This window comes from Falco peregrinus, chromosome 13 (assembly GCF_023634155.1).
Source record: "Falco peregrinus isolate bFalPer1 chromosome 13, bFalPer1.pri, whole genome shotgun sequence".
In the NCBI taxonomy this organism is placed as follows: Eukaryota; Metazoa; Chordata; class Aves; order Falconiformes; family Falconidae; genus Falco; species Falco peregrinus.
Genome location: NC_073733.1, coordinates 15,620,391 through 15,640,006, shown reverse-complemented (window position 1 = coordinate 15,640,006; position 19,616 = coordinate 15,620,391). Strand labels below are relative to the sequence as shown.

The window sequence follows — 19,616 nt, the reverse complement described above, 5'->3', positions numbered from 1 at the left end:
ACAAGCATATAATAAGAATGTTTGTCCTAGCTAAATGTTTCTTCACTTCAGTCAATCAGCATTTGTTTGAGAGTGTGTCATGCAGTTTGTGGAAGAGGATGCAATCACTGGGGCAGTGTGGCAGATTTAAATCAGTAATAAAAGCCCGGGGGAAATTAACAAGACAAAACATTAACCACAGACTAAACATTAACATATATTAGCATTTTTATTACACCTGTAGAAATGGTAAATGTTCTTGGTTACTACTATTAAAAAGTTTATGTTCTATCCCACATCATCGCAATGTATATTTTTGGTTTAAGCCCTTTAGAATTTAATTAAGCGGATTTCTATAGCAGCGCTTGAGTAATAGACTTCAGGTTCACTTTTATGGTGACTTTGAAGATAAATGGGGCACAAATGCGTTCTTTATAATGCTAATAATACGTGTGATGTGTAGCAGAGTAGGTTGTTAAAAAGAATGGGGGAAGAAGTGCCAACGCAGGCAGCTGCGTTATTGAGGCTTTCCGCTTTACTGGTCAAACTGGGTTCCATGGCTGAATGATGATCACCGGTTTAGTGAGCACCAGTTGGTTCCTCCAAAGGTAGCATGTTTTCTTGAGGTCTGTGGTTGTCTCTCCTGTGCATACCATAGCAAATCACCCTGTCAGAGGCTGTGTTCAAATCAATTATAATAGTTAATCACTTTTCAGTTTAATGTGCAGCTTCTCCCAAAGGAAACTCAGGAATAGGTATAAAATGACATACGTGAACTCCAGAGAGCAGAGAAGATTGCGGGAGGAAATCTTCAGAAATGAGGCCATCCCCTTGAAAGGAAAAAAACCACCGTGTCTTCCTGGAGAATGAATCTATAAGCAGAACAGTTCACAGAGAAGACAAATGGAAACTCCACGTAAAGTTTAAGCAAAGGTCAAATACAGCAGGCTCTGCTTTAGAGCAGAGCGGAGCTCATGGGCTGAATGAGACGCGGCAGCAGCAGGTATTCAACAGCGTCCAATGCACTCTCTTCCAAGGGGAGGCTGATTCGCTTTTTTTCCCCCCCAAAATAAAAATCTTCTAGAAAATTACCTTTAAAAAGTGCTTACTCTTGGAAGTGATGCTCAAATTGGCACCGAGGATCACGTGTGCGCTGCTTTCCGATGTCGCCCACGCTGGATCGCTTGCAGCTGTGCAAGGTGAGGGGTTGTTGCCCCGTGCGGCTGCCCTGCCTTGTGCCTGGGCAGCGGAGCCGGTTCCAGCGGTGGCCCTGGTGCTGCGAGCGGTGCCAGCTGCCGCAGCCGGGCCAGTGGTGCCTGCAGGACTTTTGCCCTCCATCAGCTGCACCAAGGCTGTGATGCTGTGCACAGAACTTGGTACTGCGGTCACTGCTCTTTCAATGACATAATTAAACCCTAGCCCAATGGTCCTGGTTCCCGTTGGCTTGTGGGCACCTACGTGGACCAGTGTTGTGCTTTACCCTGCCGCAGTTGATGCAGCTGGAAGCAGCAGGTCTGGTCCCTGCCTGCTCATGGTGCTTGGTTTCCATGCTCCCTGCAGTCCTCTGGCATCTCTCCCCTTAAATTAATGGGGAAGCGTTAAAGAGGGCTGATAATGCTATTCCATTAGCTTTGTCCCTGTACTTCTCTCAAATCAATGTTCCCTCTAAAAGCAGAGCCGTTGCATGGTGTGTGGCTCCCCGGGGTTTCAGGAGCCAGCTGCTTCCCCGGTGGGTGCGGGATGGCGAGCAGCTGGCCGGCTCCGGGGAGCCGCTCGATCCCCAGGGAGCTCTGCTCGACCAGTGGGCTCCGTCTCTCCCTGCGGCTGGAATAAAGAAATGGAGTGATGGGTAGCGGTCGGCAGGAGGCAAAGTGTTCCCCTTGTGACCTGGGTCATGCTCAAGTGGAGGAGACTAATGAAATCTGGTAATTAGTGAGTTTGTTAATGAGCTGGGGCAGGGAGATTTTGCTTTGGCTGTTACAGTATCGGTGGCTTTTGGGGCTTGTAAAAGTTCAGGGCTTTGGGAGGGTTTTGCTTGCCTTGTGTTCTCTCGCAGCAGGTTTTTGGTAGACAGGCAGATCTTCTTAAAAACAAACAAAACCCCCAACCCCGGTTGCCTAAAAAGCACTCTGCCCTTTGATTTCACATCTTAATTTTTTTTCTGGCCTGATGCTTCAAACTTCAGCCTGTTCTGGGATTGAGAGTGTGATGTAAAATAAGAGACTGCACAGCTCTTACACCGAATATATTTTAGATAAGGGCTTGTGTATATTTACAATCCACTGACAGTGTGCGGAGCCCCAGGAGAAGAGCTAGTGGTTCCATTCTGTCGATTTGCTTTGCATTTCACATTTATGTTTGTGTGGCGGGAGGCAACTGCATACTACTGCTGTCACTCGTTACTAGTTTAGCACATGCAATTAGATATGCTGCCTTCCTTTCGTGCTCTGCTCTTGCAGGTGTACCACCTTGCTGGGGATCTGGCAGTCCTTGCTCCTGCCAAAGCAAATGATGCTTGGGGAGCTGAAGCATCACAGGTTATTTTTCCCCCCTCAAGGTCTGAGGCTTGTGTTGTCCCTCCTCTGACTGCCCTACTGTGGTATTTTTCTGGACCTTTTTGAAATTTGGAGCTCCCTTTAAAATAGCGGTGCTTAGGAAGAGGCTGGGTATCTTGGTTCATGTGTTCCTGATTTTGCAGCAGGACTCAAAAAGAGGGAAAGATTGAAAGAGGGTTTCTGAGCCGTTGTCCTAGGACGGCTTGTGGCCCAGCAGAGTTTGGCAGATGGCTTGTGAAATCCTTCCCTCCCCTGAAAAGTGCATGCTATGCCGCCCCTGCAAATGAGCAGGCAATCTGTTACTTTTACATTCTCTCACTTTATTTAAAGTTCAAATCTCAGCCAGGTTTTTGTTTGACTAAAATGTGACAATCATTTCACCATGACTTCGCAAGATGGGCTGCAGTGTTGTTTGTTTTTTGCTGAAAAGGTTAATTGGTCCTTAAATAAATTAATAAGCAAAAACTTGGAAGCACTGCTCAAACTTTCCAACCATCCATCCATGAAGATTTTGCCTGCACTGTCCCAATGGCAGGGCTAACATGGTCCTCTCTGGGGTTCCATCCCTTGCAGGAGCCTGTGGTACCCAGATGCCATGTGGGGCTGTGAGGATGCGGCTGAGCCTCAGCTCCTGCAGAAGAGCTGGGAGCGGAGGGGCTGTGATACCTTCAGTGCTGGGTGGGAGATGAGGCAGCCCCCGGCCACTCGGCCGCCTTGCCGTTTGAAGCATGCTCTCGGGTGGTGCCATTGTTCATGCTGTCGTTTCGGCCCTCCCCTCCCATTCAGCGTGTCTCAGCATCTTTGGGAAAAAAGCCTTGATTCTGGACTTGCTCTTCTCTTGGGGTTCAATAGGCTTCACCAGCTGAAAGGCGGGCTTTGGAAAGGGAAGGGGGGGAGGGGCTTTTCACAGGGGAGAATCAAAGGGAGTCACCACAAATGGCAGCTTAAAATATCCGACCTTTTCCCACTTCTCTCCACGGCTTTACATGCCCATGCAGAGCGTGGGTGCAGCAATGCTGCTTTTGTAGCATTGCTTGTTCTGTGTGCGCTGCCCTGTAGCTCTGGCGTACCTTGTGTTTCCCTGGGGTAGCTGCATGGCAGGTCTTATCTCTGACCCTCCTGGTGGGCTTGGAGGGCACCTTTGAGCAGGGTGGTCCACAGACTCGCGCATCCTCGTGTTCTCCTGCAGAGCTCCCCATTCCAGGGATGGTGGCACCAGCCAGCACAGAGGGAGCATGAGATGTGCAGACCCATTCTCTAGTGGTGGGGTCTTGGGTGTCCCAAATGTCCTTGTCCAGGTCTCCTGCTGCCCCACGATTTCCTCTGGGTCCTGGCTGCCTGTATCAGAGGATTACCTGCAGATCTTAGGAGAGAGAGATGAGTGCTAAAGGAGAACCCGAAAGGCAAAGCAAACAGCCCACATGTGGTGGTCATTTTTTCTGACTCCCTCTGTTTTTTCAAGCCTGCCACATGATGTAGGAAGGGCAGTAGGGCTAATATGTTCTTCTGCAAGAGTTTGGGCTGGCAAGGCAGAGAAGAAAGACAGCCAAAGGAGGGCAATGGAGAAAAAAAACAGTAAGATGATGCAGAAACTGCTCCCCTGGCAGCTGCAGGAGGAGCCGATTCAGCAGAGGGAACTGCAGGCGCAGAAGGGACCGGTGGCAGCATCTCTCCCCACCGCTCTGTGAACATGAAACGGCAGCGCCTGGCTCCCAGGAGGCTTCTCTTTCAGTCTTCATTGTATGGCAGCCTGAACAAACAAACTGTGCTGTTCTTGATAATGAAGGAGGTGATATTACTAATTTATTTGCCCACCCAATGCAGGATGTAATAGAATTAATCTCTTCTCTTTACACATCAGATACTTGTATCTTGGGGCAGTGGGCTGTGTTTTTAGCTTCTGGTGTGTGGCTAACTGGGAGTTTAGCTGGCTGCCTTGGTTTGTTGTGGCGTGAAGACAAATGGAGTGCTGCAAGGAACAGGCATTTTATGGGTACGTGGTTGGTCCTAAGCCTGGATGCAAGCGGTGGGATGAGACTCAAGGGAAAGAGGGGTTGCCGTTACCTGCGGTGCCTTTGTGGTCCTGGCAGTTGGCAGAGCAACCTTCACAACCCAGCATGGATGAGTCCTGCAGAGGGTGGTTCAAAAGGTGAATTTCCCAGTGGTGGCAGTGCCTCAGGGGGACAGTTGTCCCTTGGTAGTCTCCTAGAGAAGGAAATGGCTGCAAGTCCATCTGCAGCAGGGACTGCAGCAGCAGCCGCAGCGCTGCTGGCTGAGTCTCGGGACAGTGGCCATGCAGGAGAGCTTTAATGAGGCATTTTGGATTCTTTCCCTCACTGCTGCAGCCGGTTACCAAATCATCTGTATGCTAATGAGCTAATTTGTGTCATTAGCAGAGCCCTGTTAATCAAGACCTCCCATGGTATGACTGGGCTGCAGCCACAATGCTTGCTGTATTTTAGACCTTGATTTTTATTTTTTTTAATTAGTAACAATGTGTGTGATGCTCTTCGCTGGGCACCTGCAGCGCAGCCCGTGTGGATGCTGAGCTGCCTTGAGGTGCAGAACCAGTGTCTTAAGATTTACCTTCAGAGGGGAGGTGTTTCCTAAAGTCTGGCTAGAGAGCTGGAGTGTACAGTCTTGAGATGCTACCGCTTGCAGCAAGGAAGGAGCAGGGAACATCTCCAGCCCCCTTCTGCCAGCATGAGGGTAACTGAGCACAGGGACACTTGCTGGCCATGCCTGCAGCTCAGGGGTTTTGATAGCCACAGGGGCACTGTGATGCCCAAAAATCTCACTTGGAGTTCCCTGCCTTCCCTCCCACAGGGCAGGTTCGTTCAAGAGCAGAGTTGCATCCTTAGGGCGGTAGTTTGCTTTCAGGTGCTTGTGTGAGCTATGGGAGATGGGGATGACAGGACGACAGAGCAGCTCCCATGCAGGTGCCAGCATGCACCTCGGCTGTTTTCCTGCAGCGTTTCTGGTCCCAACGTTTCCTCATGCTGCTGTGTTTGTGTTTTCCAGATCAGCCGGTTGTGTGGCCACACTCAGCAGAGGCAGTATCGATCGGCTAATTACCCCGAAGACCTTTTCATTGACAAGAAGGTCATGAAGGTGACTCATGTTGAGCAAGAAGAAACTTTGTCGAGCAGGAGGAGGTGAGAGTGCTTGGGCTGAGCATGGTGTCTGTGGGATGGGCTGCAGGAGCGGTTGCCATATGGGTTGGCCAGGTGGAAGCGCTCCTTGTTTCCCTTGCCCATAAACCTGCAGCTGGTTTTGACTCTGAACATCAGAGCTACTCTACAGGTAGCTCTGAAGTGCAGCAAAGTGTCTACAAGTGTGTTCTCACAGAGTGCATCCCTCTTTTTTTTTTTTTTTTTTTTTTTTTTAAAAAAAAAACCACACTACTGTAAAACTGCCTTCTGCTTTTCTTCTTTGTTTTACTATTTTGCAATGCACCAGGCACCCAGGTTCATACACTAATGCCTTGTCTGGGTTTCTTGGGCACTGCTATAGCGCCACAAATACAGGTGTAGTTACAGGTGGAAATGGTCGCTCGAGCCTGAAACACTGCATGTAACACTGTGTGTGTAGGTAAGGGGGGCTTATTTCCCTTTTTATTGTGTGCAGTCTTTATGGTAGTCCAGGAATTTTAACAGCATTTTACTGAATATTTTCAAAGCGAAGCAGGTACCTCCACTGCTGGCACTGCACCCTTTGCTTCCTTCCCTCTGTAAATGGAAGCTGTAATTCAGTGAGCTTACACTGCTGTGTCGGGGGGATGCGTCTCCCCCCTGGATCTGAAAGCACACCCAGAGGCATGCGATGCCTTTTCTTGTATTCAAGACAGCAGTAAAATCCTTGCGGAAGAGAAACAGGCAAGCTTGGCAATTTTTGGAATGGGATAGATAAAGTTGGATGCATTTCTCTTTAAAGAGTAACAGGGCCACATTCTTGATACGGTTCCCATGAGATATATCACCAGGGCTTGCATTCTTCCATTGTCTCAACACATTGGAGGGTTACACAGCCCAGGCTCTGCCAGAGATGTCCTTTGAGGACTGTGAAGTCTAATGAAATCTGCTGCGATGAATTACATGAGCTCATACCTGCAGATATGGAGTTTCTCCTGCCCGGTGGGGAGCTCTGCTGCCTGGTAGTTTTCTTCCCTCCCTTCTCCCCAGCGCTGCCGGGGTCTGCAGGATGGGAAGCAAGGCAGTATCTAGGATGTAAGGAGCCGTGTGTGATGGGCAGCGTAAAGCTTGTCCTGCTCAGGGTTTGGCGTAACTGAAGACCCAGGTCTTGCCTCATTTTGGCTTTCAAAATGGTGTTGGTTGGACCTCCTGCCCCACTGTAAGCCCAGGGGAAGAGATGGCCGTAGGAGGTGGTTCATGCGGGAGGTGAATGTCTGAAGCACCCTTCCAGTTTATGCAGGGGGGGTGTGGGCTGAACTCCCACCCTTTGGAGGGGCTTTGACTGATCGGGCTTGTTCATTGGCATGGACAGTGACGGGCGGGTTGGTGTCTGTGATACCCTGGCAGGGTGCCTTGTGGTGACCCAAAGGAGGACTTAGGTGCCCCCCTGCCTTCATCAGCTGCTGGCTCTGCCTGCGCTGGCTGTGTCAGTCCCACCAGGGCAGAAACAGGCTCCTCGCTAGAAAAAAGTCAGAGCAGAGCAGCGCAGGCTGCCTTTGCTGGCACTGGGGCGGCTTCTCCGTGTTTCGCCTGCCCCCAGCTGGCAGTCAGGGGCTTCATCTGGAGAGAGAGCCCCGCGAAATCCCCGAGTAAAGAGGGATAGAGGGAGCTGGGCACCCCCTCTGCACCCCAGCCTGCCTAAGCCTGCTGTGTCTGACAGCCTGGCATGGCTGGGCAGCTCCCCGCAGCTGGCAGGGCATGGAGGTCCCACTGCTGTGGGGCCAAGGGGATGCCCCTGAGAGGGCTCCCAGCTCGAGGTGCTGACCCCTCATCATTCCTCCTGGGGAGGAAGGAGGCCAAGAACTAACCCCTTGCCAAAGGGGGAAACGTGCTGAACCCAAGCCAGGAGACTCTGAGGCCAAGCCTTACTTCCTCCAGTCCCTGCTATTCATATTATCATACTTTTTATGCCATTTACCTAATTAAATCTGCCAGTGTTTCCCAGTGACAGCTGCTGAGTGCCCCTGAGGGACAGACCCTGGGGCAGCCCCTGTCCCCTTTCTGGCGGCTGGCAGTGTCCCCCAGGTCAGACTGTCCTGGCACTTCTGGTCGGCTGCTGAAGGGGACCTGCTGGGGACAAGGTTCCTTGGTGCTGGGAAGGGGGAGCACAAGGTGGGGGTCTCCTCTTGTCTGGCTCAAGCACTGCTCCTGCGGCTTCTCCTGCCTTCTGGGGCAGAGCCATTTTGCTGAGTGTAACGTGATCCTTTGAATGCCGGCTGTGACTCCACGGCCAGCCCAGTGTACTCCTTAAAAATCGTGTATTTTCAACAGTGCAGCATGAAACCCAGTGTAACCCATCTGTACAGGTCTATGCTGAGAGTGACCGCTGTGGTCTGCCACCAAAAATGCCGCTTGCCCTTGCAGGGGTGTTGGATGGCCGATGTCAGGTAGACCAAGTGACAAGGCTGTCCTTTCCCGAGGGGCTTCTGTTGCCTTCTGTGAGGTAGAGGGGACTGCTGGCAGCCTGAGCGCTTGCTGCTTTGATGCAGTCCCTGTATGCATGGCCTGAGCCAGCAGCACCTTTCCTTAGGTGCTTTCCTCTGGTTTTGGCGTGCTGCATGGTTGGGCTGAGGTTCTGCCGCCCCAGCATCCCTCTCCTCACATGCATCTTTGCCCTAAGAAACATGGACTCAGCCCTTGACTGAATAACATTGAGGATGATGGAAAAAGCTACTTGACATACTACAGAAATAAGACCAATGCTTCATGGTTTGTTTGCACCCAGCTGCTTTCTTGTGTTTGTGTGATGACCCTTACTGGTTAAAATGCGCTGACCCCATCTTCTTTTCGTCTTTTTTAACTGAGCACCATTTCCTCCCCTTTCTTCCAGGGAACTCATTACGAAGCTGAAGTTCCACAGCAGTTTTTACAGCAGCTTGCCAGAATACATCTGCAACCACAGCTCTGCTGTTCAGAACGACACTCTTTGCTGGAACGGACAAGAAGTCGTGGAGAGGTGAATCACGTCTCCCTTCCCCTCCCTCTCCCCAGCACTGCTTATCTTGTGTTAACCACCAGGCGTTGGAGTAGTCTGTGACCAGGGTGCTGCTCTTTCCCTTAAGAAACCTTTTGCAGAGCTGGGGTCCTGCAGTTGCGCTGCAGCTCGGATGGATGTGCAAAGTCTGCACGGAGAGTAGAAGTGGTTGTGTGCTGCCCTCCACTGAGTCTTCTGTACTGTGCTGTGAAAACTCTGCAGCCGTGGCTGGTTTTGGTCAGGGTAGGTTCGGAGTGGTGAGCCACAGAGAGGAGACCTGCAGCAGTGCAGCCGTGCTCCTGGTACCAGGGGTAGCTCCTCTCCAGTAGCCATGTGGGGGGCATTGCCACCGTGCCCTTCGTTGGGGTGGGGACGTCTTCAGCCTGGCTCCATGCAGTGGTAGCAGCACAGCATGGCTGGCATCCCCTGCCCCGTCCAGGGAGGGACAAAGAAGCCCAACAAGATGGTCTTCCCCTTGGCCTTGGCTCTGTGTTGGAGGAGGTCAGGACCGCTGAGCTCTGGTGGTGCCACTGTTGCCGTCTGACCGTCTTCTCACAGCTGAGCCCTGGCTGCCCTCTCTGGATGGAGCCGTTCACCCCAGGGTCCAGATTGTGCCCTGGCTGCTTCTCCCTGCCCCACTTGCCAGTTCTGAGGATGTGCCAGTGGTAAGTGTGAGGTTAATCAGGACGGGCAAATACAGGAATCATAGCATAAAGGGGAAGGAAATGTTAATAGAAATGGAGGTTTTTCTTGCAAAAGATGCCCCTTGGGGAGTGTTAAAGAATGTGGAAATAGACCTTGGAAATTTTTTTTATAATGATACATAAATTTCCTCTAATCACCCTACTTTGCAAAGCATCCTTTGCTATTAAGCAGTTTGTGTCAGGGAAGAAATAGAAATAAAATCAGGAAGTGGTGAAATGTTGAGATATTAATTACGACTTCTTGATCAGTAACCTCAGGTGGTAATTAGCCTGTGCTTGCAATACTGACCTGAAACACTGAAAGGACCAAAATAGCATCAAACTATATTTTGAAAAAAATTGCTCAAGCATCTAAGATCACACACTTAATAAAAAGTACTTACTTTGCCTAAGGCAAGATGTCCTCTATTTGTACTTATTTCTGCAAAATCTTGAGTTTCCATGACTAAGTGAGAAATTCAATTGGGGAAAAAAAAATTATTTTGGTATTATCTCACTAGTTGTTAATTAAAATTTCTTAAACAGTGCTATAAACACTGCGGCTTTGTAGGAGGGGGACGTAGTGTGAGGTCTTTGCTTATGACAGCTCACCAGGGCCACAGACAGCGGCCTCGGTCCAGGTCCTGCTGATGGCACAGCTGGGTGAAGTGGCAGCAGTGGAAAGGTGCTGAGTCTAGATCCCCCCACAAATGTAAGTTCAGAGTTGTTTGCAGATTAAACATGACTTTAGACTATAGCTGCCTTCAGCTTCCTGCCGAGAATACCAGGGAACCGTCATGGGCACAGATGTCACCCTAGGTCCCCCGCTGCAATGCTGCAGCGTCGGTGGCATGAAATGGAAGGTCACGTAGGTGCCATGGCATGCGGAGGGGGCAAGGCAGGGAGAGGATGGTGTGTGTGCTTGAAGGGGGCACCAAGACTTCAGCGCCTGGCTGCCTCTCTGTTGAGGACTAAATCCTCTGCTGTGCCTGAAGAGAGCGTGCCTTTCCACTCCTCTCCTCCTTGCTCCCTCTGGTCTATTGCACAGATGTCACCACCTCTGCCATCTCCTATGGAATATTAGCAACAGCTCCCTTGCAGCTTGCAGATACTGGAGTTTTTTGCTGCTAGCAGAGAGGGGTGCTGAGAGTTAAATCCCCCATCCCCTCCCAGGGACATCAATGGTGTCCTGGAGGGGGAGACTTGCTGTCTGGGCAAGGAGAGCAGTGGGGGTGGTGGCTCACAGGGAGGAGGGGGTTTGAACCCCCTGTGAAGGCAGGGTGTTCAGGAGGGAGAGCAAATGAATGGATGCACAAAATGGAAGTAGCTGTTGCCCCTTAAACGCATCGACTGCCTTTCTGTGTCACCTGGGGACCTAGGGTGACATCTGTGCCCATGACGGTTCCCTGGTATTCTCGGCAGGAAGCTGAAGGCAGCTATAGTCTAAAGTCATGTTTAATCTGCAAACAACTCTGAACTTACATTTGCGGGGGGGATCTAGACTCAGCACCTTTCCACTGCTGCCACTTCACCCAGCTGTGCCATCAGCAGGACCTGGACCGAGGCCGCTGTCTGTGGCCCTGGTGAGCTGTCATAAGCAAAGACTACCCTCTGCATCCATAACGCTTCCCAGGGTGACCCTCTCCTCTCCACGGGCTGAGAAAGTGTCTCGTACCTGGTGGTGTTTCTGCCAATGAAACTACCGGGGGGGGAACTCAGCTAAATAAAGCTGAACGAAGATCATGGCCCAGGGTGCTGTTCTCCCAGGACCTATTTGCAGAATGTTTCGGGAGCAAACATGTAGTTACAATGGTCTCTGAAGCCAGTTGCATTGCTTCACGTGGAGCCAAAACTGCTTCATGTGCTTGGACCTCCCAGCGTGGCATCTCTTTCAGAGAGTCTGGGAGGATTCCTGAAAATCAGGAGCATTTAAGGTAATGCTGCTCGAGTACCCCAAACCACCAGTTTTCTTTATTTCAGTGTTTTTCCCCAAGAGGGAGCCAAGCAGCTGTTCACCGTGTAGGAGCTCTGCAAGCTGCTCTGAGAATGTGCGTTATGTACTGGAGTGTTTTTGGCGCGGCTACAGCAATTCTCCTGCTGGATCGATGTGCACTTGTTGGTCATCAAACACCATCTTGCCACTTTTTGCAAGAAACTTGGTGTTTTTTGAATAGCTAGTATTAATTTCAGGATGCTGACCTTAGTTGTCCCACATGTATAACAGCTGCTGGAAAGAAGAGTCTGATTTTCTAGGTTTTGTGAATGTAAAATATACTTTATATCTTAATGTTTCCCCTCTTGCTTTGTTGGATATTGGCTTTTGTAAATCAGATCTTTCTGACTGAAAGTTCAGCAGGCTGGACCGGAGGAGACGCTCGTTCCTTGCATGTAACCTGCTGTGCGTGGTCGCTGTAGCTGGATACGTTTCACTGTGGGACAGGATTGAGTTGCGTGAGCATGGGCACCACGTGCAGCCTTGAGACCCCTTCACGTTTCTGGGACATCTATAGGCAGATCTAAGGCCACCCATGTCCCTGTGGAGGGGCAGCTGGGGCTTGAGGGAGATGCCTTGCGGTTCCTGTAGCAACATGAGGTGCTTACCCTAGGCGTGCATTAGAAGGCACCTGCTGAAGCTGCTGACGGCTTTGCAGCATCAGGTGAAGACCCAGGGGAGAGCGATGGTTGGGTGGATGCCATGTTTCTGTGGGGAGGTGATGGATAAAACCGGGCGTGGCTGTGTCAGTGAGCTCGGTGTGAGCATCCTTATGGGCACATCTGGGCCTTGGTGGCATTCCTGTAGGCTTTGTGGCTATTTACCTCTCACAACTTTAATGCAGTACCTGAGCGTTAATTAAGTTAGAGAGGAGTCTTACTGGCTTATCCATTTCCTGACCTCTCTGTCATGACAAAATTTGCTAGTTATTCTAAGCTCTTTTCCTGTAACATGTTAAATCAAGCCTGGAATAGCAACTTCACAGCTACTTGCCAAAGCACTCAAGTACCAGACAATACCGACAATGTGCATCCTGCTATTTGATGCAAACAATCCCTTCTGCACCCGATGCTGCTCCTTTTGTGGTTTTTCTGAATCTATTAATGCTGTCCTGTTTATCCCAGTGCTTTGTTATCAGCACTGTGTCAGTGCTTTGTTACTAGCACTCCTTGCTGCGGACTGGACACGCACAATGCCTTTTCACTGGGTCTCATTTCCCAGTTTCAGCCTTGGACCATCCTGCACTTCCTCCTTGCCCTTAGTTCCCTCTGCCCTGACTGAACGTGGCGTGTTCGTCTGGGATGCCGAAGCAATGCAGCTGGCTTGAGGATTTTATTGTGCTTTTCCCCTGCCATTTCAGTGCAGTCCTATGCGGACTCTACTTCGCTTGTCGTGGTGATCAAGACCTAACTCTGCTTGGGCTATGTTCTTGTTTCATCCCTGGTTTTTGAGATTTCCCACTGATGGAGCAGGGTTGTGCATGCAGCGGGAGCACTCCTTGCCTGGCGCAGCCCCTTGCAATCCCTCTGAAATTAGGAGCTGTGAGGACCTGCTGAGTGGGGGCTTTCTACACCGTGGCTTGTGATGGGGATGAAATGCAATGTGTTCTGCTGGTGGGTGAGCATCACTTATCCTGCTGTGTGTATTCTAGCATGTTATTGTGATTCATGCCTCATTTTCTTCTACTGAGTCTTACTTTGTGGTCCTTTGTCCATCTCATTTACTTCTCCGAGTTGGACTATCTAATGGTGAGAATTCATCCTCCTTCCTGAGGTTTGTTATTAACCTGCGGGTTAATAGTTCAATTGCCATTCCTTATGTGGGTTTAGGACATGGTGCCTTGAAATAACAGTGTGCAAACAGTGGCAACCATACAAGGAAGGTTGATTTTTCTGGTCACGCAGAGCAGTGCCTGTGTCTTTTGCTGTGCTGTTGCTGCGTAAAGAACATAAGCCAAAGTGGGAAGAAAAAATAAGACAACACATTATTGCTTTTCACACTTGTCAAAGTGTGGAAAAACATATTGTGCTTTTATGGGATGCCACAAAAGTTCACAGCCAAATCCACCCATGGCACACTGCACCACTTGTGAAGAGCTTGTTGAGGAGTCACGGTGCTTGGGTGTTCGTGGTAGCTGGTGACGAGACCTTCTGGATCTCCCTCTGTCTCTCTGCATCCCTGTGCACCTCTTTGCAGCTTTCCTGGACTCAGTTAATTGACAGGCACTTCCCTGAGGTAGCAGGGGCTGGACACGTAGGCAGGGTGGGTGTGCAGCAGCTTAAAACTGCCTAGGCAAGGGTTGCTATCATGACCTTCCTTACCTCTGTCTTCATGCCCCATCCTCCCGTCTGCCCTCACACTGGTGGTGCCGCTGGTGGTGCCCGGTGGTGAGAAGATGCCGTCCAGCATCTCTTATCTCCATCCAATGCGGAGAAAAACCAGAGGGTGATTCTTATCGCTGAAGTCCTGACTGAATAATTAGCTCATTTAAAGACTTCAGCTTAAGTCAAGTGGGTGTTGAGATATTGAACTCATCTCAGTTCCTATGGGAGTTCGGTGTCTGAATCTCCAAGGTGAGCCTTATATATCGTATGAGGGTTTTGCTGCATTTAATACTAAAAGCCTATTAAAAATCTAGATTCTCAGAGTTTAATAATCTGCTTACATGAGTATATATTCCTTTCAAGCTGTTCTGAATAGAATGACAGCAACATTTGCCCACTGCAAAACTTGTAAGCATGTTAAGTATTAGATTCTGCCATTTCCAAATTTCTCAGGACAAACTTGTACCGTAATCTCTATCACCGGCATAAGCCTTGTGCTCTTTATACCAATTCCAAATTAATATATTTTTAGCACCTTGCCAGATTCTCTTCTTCAAGCTAGAAGTCTCAGATTTCCCTGCTGTTGCCAATGAACTGCGGTTTGTTTTAATCATACAAATCATAAACAATGAAAGCACAATTGGAAGCAAGAAAGAAAAATGAGATTCTGTAATTGGAACAAAGGAAATTCCATGCCAGCAATAACCCTTTAGTTCATGAAGGGTTTGGTTATTTCTGGCAGTGCTGCAAAATATCTGATACAATGGAGTCCCCAAAGAGTGAGGCTGTATAACTTTTCAAGCACATAAAACACAGCTTTGTAGCAAATGTAAGCTATAATGAAAGGGTAGTAGGCAAATTCAGCGGGTTACTGAGTGGCCATAATTGTTTCCAGAGTATTTCAGAAATTAAGATCATGAATCTTCCTCTGTTAAGCCTGCTGCTTGGCCTCAGGTTTAGCCAATTTTTCCATAATCTATTTGTCTTGAACTTAAGTAGGAATGGAGGGAGACTTCAGGCTGCCCTTTTTATGCTACAGACTCCTGTTGTTTTGCTATGAATATTACAGCTTTTGCTGTTCCTTCTTAAAGTCCCATATTCCAGAACCAGGTCATTACCTGAGACTTCACGTTTACCACCAAACTAACATCTGCAGCACGCTCACCAGCTGCAGCACATTGCATAGGGAGGTTGGGAAGAGGCAGCCACTGCCCTTTGGTGGGGAACTGATACAGCAGCATCTCGGAGGGCTCTCATGGTACTGAGACCAGGCTGCAAGGTGTTGGTATTTGGAAAACCAGCAGAAAGTGGCTCCTTTTTATTTAGGTGAGAACCTTCCCCACTGAGAGCGTTGGATCCTTCTGGTTGCTTTTGAAGAAGCTTGCTCAGGGCTGCTGGTGGTGTAAAATCGGTTGTGGCGTTGCAAACCCTGCAATGACTGCTAGCACTCACTGCAATCAAGCAACTGGGTGCATCTTGCAAGCCAGGAAGGCACCTGAGAGCTATACACCCCTCCTCTCTCCTGCCACTTGCATCACCATGGAACAGATGTCTGCATATGGTTAAGGGATGGTGGGACCACACACTCCATATGGAAGAGGACAGCTGGGGTGGACCTGCACCCCACACCCAGCCCGCCTCTGAGCAATTGCTATGACTGACCAGGTATCTCTGGAAATTCTCTCTTTAGAGAGAAAACTATCAGGGAAAGAAGTTATCACCTCTTCTTGGAGGCTTATGGACTCACCCAGGAGTTACTCCCTGTCTGCAGGGTGGGATGAGTGGGTTGGAAGCAGCTCTTCCAGCCTTTTGGCACCTGCCACTCACACCGCTGATGTGACACTAAGTTGTCCCACTAAACCAAAAGGTAGCAGGGCCAGAGACAGTAAAATGTTGCCATCACCACTGTGCCCACCTTTAGTAACTCATGAAAACCAGCTGGAGAGAAGACTTGAGATCCTGCAGGGAGTGTGGGGGAGACACTTTTCTTTCCTGTCTCCCCTTTTTCTTATCTTTGTGCCTCCTATGTGGTGAGGACTTTGTGTCACCAGCCCACGTGGCCTGTAGTAAGTCTCATCTTGAAATGCAGAGCAGCATCAGGGGATTGTGGGTGCTGGAAACGCTGCTCTTTCCAGCTTGGTTATGAAGTCCCGTGCAATGTAAACCCCTTGTCTTGTGTTGTAGTCCTGTCTTGTAGCATCCTGTGTTGTGTTTGTCCCCCATCCTCTCCCTCAGACAAGTAGGATTCAGTGAACAGAGATGGTAGGGAAGAACCTGCAAGGGACACCGTGCTGTTTAAATTGTGGGACTGCATTTGAATAAATACTTTGCAACTGGAAAGCAGGCATAAATTAATTGTTATTTGAATAAAGTTATTTTCATTTTTCTAAAAGGTGTAATTCTTTATATTTGACTTAAAGGATTACTTTATCTAAATCACGTCAGGCATTGCAGTAACTCATCTTTAAGCCTAGCACGGCCAAGTAGGATGAAAGTGCATTTTACATTCATTGCCATATATTTAAGTTGCGTTTGTCATCTTGTCTTCCTTGCTCTGAAATGGAGAGCCTGGAAAGAGCTGCATTTGGACAGGAATGACCAAACGTTCACAGGAAACGTTTGTGGATGGTGGGGAGGAGAGGAGGGGGAAATCCCTTAATTTGACTGCATACCTTGTAATTTATGGCTGGGGGATGAGAAGGAGCAGGAAGGGTCTGTAGCTGGGCTGTCCCCAACAGAAGACCTCAGATCATTAGTGTTTTCATCCAGTGGTTGTCTTTAAGACCGTTTTTAGTGAGGGCTGCTTATCAGCACATTTTACAATGTGACATTTGTCTTTGGAAAATACCATGTCCCCAGCAAGAGCCCATACCCAGGGAGCCTGAGCAAGGAGATGCATGCTGGCTGACGTTGAGACACGTCAAAGAGGAAAGTATTTTGGGCTTTGCTTGTGAAGTGGAAGCCAGACCATGCTCATGTTGCAACACTGATATCCCTTTGGCGCAGGGACCCCCTGGGACCACGGGGTGGACTTAAACCACTGTGCATATTTTGCTGTTCAGTGCCGGTATCACCATGGCAGAGGTATGTCGTGGGTTTCATGGGGTGGCACAAGTGTTCTGTGGAAGGGGCCGTTTTATTGGCATATGTTGAAAGCAGCTCGAGATAGCTCTGAGACTTCTCCTTTTCTGCGCTGTGGCTGGAGACCATGGGAGGAAGGTGATGCTTTGGCTTGGCTTTGCAGTGGGACCTGCGAGCCAGCCAGCCCTGCAGCAGCTTGCAAGGGATGCAGGGGAGCCTGCGTTGGGACTGTTCCAGGAGCCCCCAATCCTCCAGCTTGGTGGAGACTGCAAAAGCATCTCTCTGCCATAATAAGGCCTGGCTGCTCAGCCCAGGCTGCAGGGAGGGGTGCCAGCTGCCTTTTCTAGCTTTTCTGGCATTTCAGGAATGCTCATCTCTCACTGAAGCTACATTTCAAAGTCTTTAACCCTTTCGGTTGGCTGCATCCCATATGGCTGAGTGCCTGCTATCCTGGCCCTGGTGCGGGGGCAGAGAGGAGCCCAGCGGAGGGCGAGTTGTGTCCCCCTCATACCTGGGTACATTGGGGGGCCTTGGCTCAGCAACACAGGGACAGTGTGTCCTGAAGCACCCAAGGCACACAGGAGCATGTCTCAGGCTAGTCGGATGTAGCACATCCCTGTGCATCTGCTTCTTTGCGACTCATGCTCACAGATGCGCAGCTTGCAGTCCCCCCTGCCTTGCTACTTCAAATGACTTCTTGGAATAACGCAGATGATTCATTTTGGCCCTAGTATGTACCTTCATACCTGGCCAGGTGGGAAGCACCCAGGTGGTGGCACCCTGCTTCTCCAGCATCACTGTTTTAGGGAGAGATCCCTCTGCAAATGCCTTCAGGTTTGCTTCCCTCTCTGGGAGACTTTTTGCTCTGAGGAAGGTGATCTGAGGGCCTCACCACCCCAGTGGAGCCTTCTGGAGAGCAATTTCAGTCTTTGGACACATAGTCATGGCGTACTACTGTGGTGTACAACACTGTGGTACTGTGTTCCTGCCTCCTGTACGATGTTGTGTAGGTTACAGAAATCCTCTCTGGCAGTCACCGTGTGGATTTCAGAAGGAGTTTCACCCACGCAAACCCAAGCTATTTGAGTTTCTCTGTATAAAACTATTTAGGAGAGAGATTGTATTAATTTTGGTGTACATCAAATGGGCTAGGTTCTGCTCTTGCTTGTGCGAGATTTATCCTGCTAGTTAAATCTTTTAAACCACACGGGACTTTTCAGCCATGTACTTTAAAGTTCGGAAGAGTGTTTTAGATTAAATTTACAGCGAACACTGAAAACGGTAATTTCTTCGGCACCTAAAAAGCCATGGGTCTTGTGGATGTTTACGTTCCGTCGCTAGATGTGTTTGTGGGGTTGGCACGGTGGCTTTAAGTGACTGTGTGACAGAGTTCACTGCTCCCAATGCCTTACTCCCCTGCAAAAAGTTAAGCCCAAGCATCTGCAGAGCCAGGCAGGTCTGTGCTTGCGGCAGCAGTGTCTTCCCACGAGATGGTGCTCGGAGCATGTGGTCCTGCCTCCCATCCCTGCCAGGAGGCCAGACCTTCTCCTGGCTACCGGCTGCTGCAAGCTGCCATCCCGCCTGGCGCTCTCTGGCTCCACTTCTCCCAGTTCCTTAGCTTTCAGCCTACAACAAGCCTCTAATTGCACGTCTAAGTGCTTTTCTGAACTGGGAGCTATTGTGTCTCAGGTGTAGCTGTGTTTTGTACTTCCCAGGGTAATGCAACTATTAAAAAGTAAAAAAAAAAAAAGCACATGTTCTGCAAAATGTTGAGTCCTAATGGGAGGCCTCGGCATGGGGACAGGTGTCTGGGTGGAGAACAGAGCTGTTGGGGTCAGTCCCTCACGCCTGAGCAGCACGGTGCTGCAGCTGGAGCCCTGCAGGGTGGGCAGGCAGCTGCCCCGGTGCTGAGGAGCTGGTGGGGCTTGCGAGACCCAAGTTGATGTCTCTGCTTTGCAGCGATGCTTCTCCTGTACTTGCACAAGCTCTTTATATCTGGTAACAGGAATATATGCAGGCATGTGCCGTTCTGTTAGAGGCACAAACACCTCCTTTCTCTCATCTTCATCTGTCATCTTTATGAAGCATCTCATGGGGTCATCAGCCCTCACCTGTATGGGGAGTGCCCAGCGCTGGGGACCGGGCTGGGGATGCGGAGCGCTCCTGGATGTAAAGCTCCTGCTCTGAAAAAGCCTCGGAGTGGAAATCAGCCTCAGTCCTGCATTCTAAATGATGCGAACGTTTCAGGTCAGGGCAGATTCCTGCTGCACCAGTAAAAATCCAGGGTTGCCTTTGCATCCCCACACGTCTGAGTGAGTCTCATTCCTAATTTAGAGTTGAAGTGGGGCCAGCCCCCTGTGTACCCCCAAAACCCTCAGTGTGCCCCAACAGCTGTCGTGGCTGAGTGTCCCCATGCCTTTCTCTCCTAGCAAACATCCTCTCTGAGCTGGCCCCACCATCCCTCCCATCTCCCTCCCCTCCTGTAAATCCCTGCTGAAGTCCCACTTCCCAAAGCCTCTGTGAAATGGGCCAAATGTCATCGCCCGAGCTCGCCCGGCAGCCTGGGGATGAAAGATTAGTGGGCAGGGAAGCAGGGAGCTGGCAGACAGGGAGGCAGTTGCTGGGGCTGGTGCTGGGAGCTGGGTAAGGACACGATGTGTAGGAGATGAGTCGCAGAAAGGAAAGAAAGGAATATTCATCATGTTTACCCACGGCACTGGAACAATAGTCGTACGTAGAGTAGAGCAGACTGATGCTTGGCGTTATCTCAGCGATCTCAATTTCGTAGGCTGTGCTGGCATTTGGCAGCATGTGCTGGGGCTGTCAGCTCTTGGAG

General features: G+C 49.9%; 1 protein-coding gene across 1 annotated transcript in view; it reads left to right on the top strand.

Moving 5' to 3' along the window:
* The window catches only part of GPC3 (glypican 3), a 154,933-nt gene that overhangs the window by 87,520 nt on the left and 47,797 nt on the right, over positions 1 to 19,616 (top strand). Inside the window, exons 4-5 of the mRNA XM_055818337.1 lie at positions 5,556 to 5,689; positions 8,556 to 8,681. Coding sequence (XP_055674312.1) covers positions 5,556 to 5,689; positions 8,556 to 8,681 — 260 coding nt within the window. The remainder of the gene's footprint in view (positions 1 to 5,555; positions 5,690 to 8,555; positions 8,682 to 19,616) is intronic.